We start from the raw sequence: 4595 nt of genomic DNA, 5'->3' as shown, positions 1-4595 counted from the left end.
TCACCCTGCTGCTGCTTGCATCTCCCCAGGACTGTACTTGGTGAGATCTCTGAGCTCTTGGTGTTTAATTAGGCTGGGAAGAAGGTGAGGCGGCACACGGAGAGCTCTGCTGGGAACTGAATTTGCTTAATAGTTTGGTCCAGAAGTGCCTGGCAGAGTCGTGCTGGGGCACGTTTGTGCTCACAGTTCAAAGTCAGGCTCTAAAATATAGCAGAGTTTCTCCAAACAGTCGTGTCATTTTGGGGAAACTTTGTCTGCGAAGTAGAGTTCATGTGAAGTGCTCCAGGGAAGCAAGGCAGGTCTTGGGCCTGCCTGGTCCCTGACTTGGGGCCAGATGCTGCCCCTTCTTTGCCTCAGTTTTCCTCCTCTGTAAAATGGGAAAACTCATTGCTGATCTCCGCTGACTCCTACTGGGATTGTGAGGGTCAGGGAGAGGGGAACTGACTGTCACTCCCATCTCTCCCTCCCACGAGCGCAGCTCACACTTGTCCACCCGAGGGTGTTGGGAGGGGCTGGTCTTCCTTTGGCTTTACAGTTTTATGAACTTGGTAAGGGATCCAGGGCACGCCTCCTACTACATCAGCATCAGAGTCCCCTGGGACCCTTGTTAAGATGATTTAGATTCCTGGATCCTATCCCAGAACTGTTGAGTAACATTTCTGGACACAGACACTGAGCCTGGCCTCTGGCTACACGCTGGAGATACAGCAGTGGACAAGACCAGTCTCTGTCGCACATTTTCTCCCCTTCTTCCGGTTCTTGATGTGTGGAAGGAGGGACCCCATTCCCAGTTTGCTTGGTAGAGCCCCACACCTTTGGAGATGAGGAGTTTCTTTCCTTTTCCTGCCCACCCTCTGGGAAAGAAACCTCTGAGGTCCCTAAACACACACACATGCACACATGCACATGCACACATACACACACACACACACACGTATTCCCACCTGTGCTCCTGCAGCAGGGTCACCAGGATGTTCTCCAATGCCACCTGCTTTTGGTCTGTCCACATGCTATCCACCTGACGGCCAAGCCGTACCTTTGCTCCTTGCTCCTGGTTTCTTTCTCTATTCGATTGGAAAAAGAGAAACAACTGAGGTTGCTACTTGAATAGGACGCAGAGAGGCCTGCGAAAGGCCAGGGCAAAGTTAGCAGAGCAGGGTGTGTCCCTCTGCCTATTCCAATATCTGGCATAGACTCTTGCACCCAACTGAATTAGACTCAGCAACATTTAAGAAGACAGTAACTATAGGAGTGAAGACAATAGACTGTGAAACACATATCTCCCTACAGATGACTTATTAATTACAAAGGAGAAAATGTTAACTTTACAGAGGAGAAACCTGGCAGACATCATGCTAACCAAGTGATCAAAGTTACCATCACCAATGGGACAAATTGACGTCATGTGCCTCCCGATAGGATGCACTGAGAAGGAGGCAACATCACTTCTGTTGCATAATATGAATGTAATCATGAGAAAGCACCAGGCAAGTCCAATATGAGGGACATTCTATAAAGAACTGGCCTTTACTAATCAAAAATGTCAATGTCACAAAAGACTGAAGAACTGGTCCAGATTAAAAGAAACTAAAGAGACATGACAACTATGATGCCACCTGTGATGCTGGATTGGGTCCTGGATGAGGAAGATCAATAATTGTTATAAAGGACATCTGGGGACAACTGGTGAAATTTGAATATGGGCTCTAAGTGATAATTATACTGTGATTATGTAAGAGAGTGTCCTTTGATTAGATACTAGGAGACACACAGAAGTACTTAAGGATAAAGGGTCATGATGACTGCAATCCACTCCCAAATGGCTCAGCAAAATAATAATAATAATAATACATACCTGGGTTTGTGTGTATGTCTAGATATAGATACAAAGTAAGCAAATATAATAAAAATATTAGGAACTGTTGACTACAGGGAAAGGTATGTGAAAGCCCTTTGTACTATTGCTGCAACTTCTCTGTAAGTTTGGAATTTTTTCAAAATAAAAACTAAAAAGTGGGTCTTCCCTGGTGGCGCAGTGGTTAAGAATCCGCCTGCCAATGCAGGGGACATGGGTTCGAGCCCTGGTCTGGGAAGATCTCACATGCCACGGAGCAACTAAGCCCGTGCGCCACAACTACTGAACCTGCACTCTAGAGCCTGCAAGACACAACTACTGAAGCCTGCGCGCCTAGAGCCCGTGCTCTGCAACAAGAGAAGCCACCGCAATGAGAAGCCCGCGCACCACAACGAAGAGTAGCCCCCACTCGCCACAGCTAGAGGAAGCCCATGCGCAGCAACGAAGACCCAACGCAGCCAAAAATAAATAAATTAATAAATTTAAAAAAAACAAACAAAAAACTAAAAAGTGTTCAGGCTGTAGAGTCAGGCTGTTTGAATGCTAACTCTGCCGCTCTTTGGTGTGTGTCCTTTAGAAGCTATTAATGTAGCTTCTGTACGATGGGGGTAAGAGGAACTGCTTTGTAGAGTTGTTGGAAAGAGCACATAAGAAACTAAGAATAGGGACTTCCCTGGCGGTCCAGTGGTTAAGACTTCGCGCTCCTAACGCAGGGGGGCCCTGAGTTCGATCCCTGGTCAGGGAACTAGATCCCGCATGCTGCAACTAAAAGATCTCACATGCTGCAACTAAAAGATTCCCACATGCCGCAGCTAAGAGTTTTCTTGCCACAGCTAAAGATCTTGTGTGCTGCAACTGAGACCCGGCACAGCCAAATAAATAAATAAATACTAAAAAAAAAAAAAAAGAAGAAGAAGAAGAAAAGAAACTAAGAATAATGGCTAACACTACCGAGGGCTTACTCTGTGCCCAGCACTGTGCTGGGTGTGTGTAAATGTCCCAGGGCAAAGTCTTTGTTTCTGGCAGAGTCACAGTCAAGTGGTGACTACCACTGGTGTTGTCACTGTTGGAGCCCATCACAGGGACAAGCACATAGTGGGTGCTCAGTGATCATGTATTAGTTAAGTGTAAGCTGAGGTTTGACACTGGAGCCCTTCTGCTATGGCGAGTCCAGAAATGACAGATGCTGTGCAAGGGGAGAGACCAAACTTGGTCCCTCCAAACCGCGATGCACTTGGGGTGCGGGAAGAAGTCACGAGAACGTCAGCTCACCCCTGCTGCCTGCTCATGATGTCCTGGAGAAGCTTGCGGGCAGAGAGCTGGCCCAGCACCTTCCGGTAGCTGTTGGTGAAGATGGCGTCTGCGTACCTCGGCATCCTAGTGGAAGGAGTCAGAGGTCAAAAGGCAGGGTGGGAGGCCCAGGGGGGCTGTGCTCAGGGGGTCTCTATAAGGTCCTTCTGTGGCCTGTCCCCAGAGAGAGCTGGAGCCTGAGCTGAGTGACCTCTCTGGGGCTCAGAGTCTGCCTCCCTCCCAGAGATGAAAGGTGGAGGCTGCCCGAGGAGATAGCTGGGGACCAGCTGGTGGCTTGATTCTGCATCCCCTAAGTAGCAACCCTGGCAGGGCTGGCTTTGGGGTGGCAGGAATCCAGCAGGCCCTGTTGTCAGGACTGCTTACCTGAGGGGCTGAGAGGGCGGGGAGCCGTGGGAGCCGCTGCTGAGGGTGAGGGTCACGAGGAAGAACACCCAGAGCAGCATCCTTCACCCCTGTGCTGGCACCTGGGATTGACAAACAGGAAGAAAAGGTCAGGTGAAGCCATAGCCACTGGGATGCCTTTTGCTGGGTGGGCCCAGCCCTGGGCTTGGCTCCATGCAAGTTTGGTCCTTGTCTTATGGAAGCTGTCGGGTAAGAAAAAGAACCCAGACACACCTGGATTCAAGTTCTGCCTCTGCCAGTCACAAGCTCTGACCTCATTTTCTCCATCTGTAAAATGGGCATGATAAGGCTACTCTGCTGACCTCACAGGGTTGAACATAAAATGAATGATAATGGTGAAACTGCCCCTCCTTGTAAGGCCTTATACATGGGATTCAGGCCTCAGCAAGGAATAGGGGAGGAGCAAGCACCTTCCCTTAGTCACCTAAGTCACCCACCAGCCCAGTGTGGCACTGACGGTATTGAACAGGGCTAACAGCTCAGGCTCTGAGTCAGACAAATCTGAGTTCACATCTGGGCTCTGCCATCACTAGCTGTGCATCCCAGGACTAGTGGCTTCTCCTTTCTGGACCTCAGTTTCTCTATCCATAAAATGGAGTCAATAACTACACCTACTGCATAGGGTCCTTGTGAGCATGAGGTGAGATGAGGCATCTGAAGTGAGTGCTTGGCACGTGGGCAATTCTCCACACACCTCTGCTCCGATGACCTAATGCTCAGGGAGCAGGCTGTCCTGATTTTGTGAGGAGTTGGAGGAAAGGGAGGAAGGCTATACATCTTGCTCCAGATGCTTAGATTTTGCCCTGGAAGAGACCAGGGAACCTGGGGAGCCCGTGAGGCAGAATCATCTCGTAGATCACGTAATTATCCTTCACTGGGGCCTGCTGACACCGTGCTCGGCAATTAGGGGAAGAACAGTCTACAGGGAGAGAGCCACCTCGGCTGGGGCGGTGCCACTGCTGTCAGACCACGGTGTGGAAACGGCTGGCCTCGGGGTGACTCAGCCACCTCAGAGTTGGGTCTTCTC

General features: G+C 49.8%; 1 protein-coding gene across 1 annotated transcript; it reads right to left on the bottom strand.

The window, feature by feature from the left end:
* On the bottom strand, positions 1–3609 carry GHRH (growth hormone releasing hormone). The gene is made up of 4 exons (XM_059897876.1): positions 3530–3609; positions 3128–3232; positions 945–1064; positions 1–73 (listed from the first exon to the last, which is right to left on the bottom strand). The coding sequence occupies exons 1-4, from the start codon at positions 3607–3609 to the stop codon at positions 1–3; spliced, it is 378 nt and encodes a 125-aa protein (XP_059753859.1).
* Between the last annotated feature and the right edge of the window lie 986 nt (positions 3610–4595).

The sequence above is a fragment of the Balaenoptera ricei genome, chromosome 15 (assembly GCF_028023285.1).
Source record: "Balaenoptera ricei isolate mBalRic1 chromosome 15, mBalRic1.hap2, whole genome shotgun sequence".
Classification (NCBI taxonomy): domain Eukaryota; kingdom Metazoa; phylum Chordata; class Mammalia; order Artiodactyla; family Balaenopteridae; genus Balaenoptera; species Balaenoptera ricei.
This window is presented reverse-complemented; position numbering and strand designations above follow the sequence as displayed.

What these genes read in the sequence shown, in the direction of transcription:
- GHRH (XM_059897876.1), bottom strand. Translation starts at nt 3,609, where the DNA reads ATGCTGCTCTGGGTGTTCTTCCTCGTGACCCTCACCCTCAGCAGCGGC. An exon ending in CCGCCCTCTCAGCCCCTCAG is followed by an intron (nt 3,233 to 3,529) that starts GTAAGCAGTCCT and finishes TCCTTCCACTAG; the next exon opens with GATGCCGAGGTACGCAGACG. An exon ending in ATCATGAGCAGGCAGCAGGG is followed by an intron (nt 1,065 to 3,127) that starts GTGAGCTGACGT and finishes CCAATCGAATAG; the next exon opens with AGAAAGAAACCAGGAGCAAG.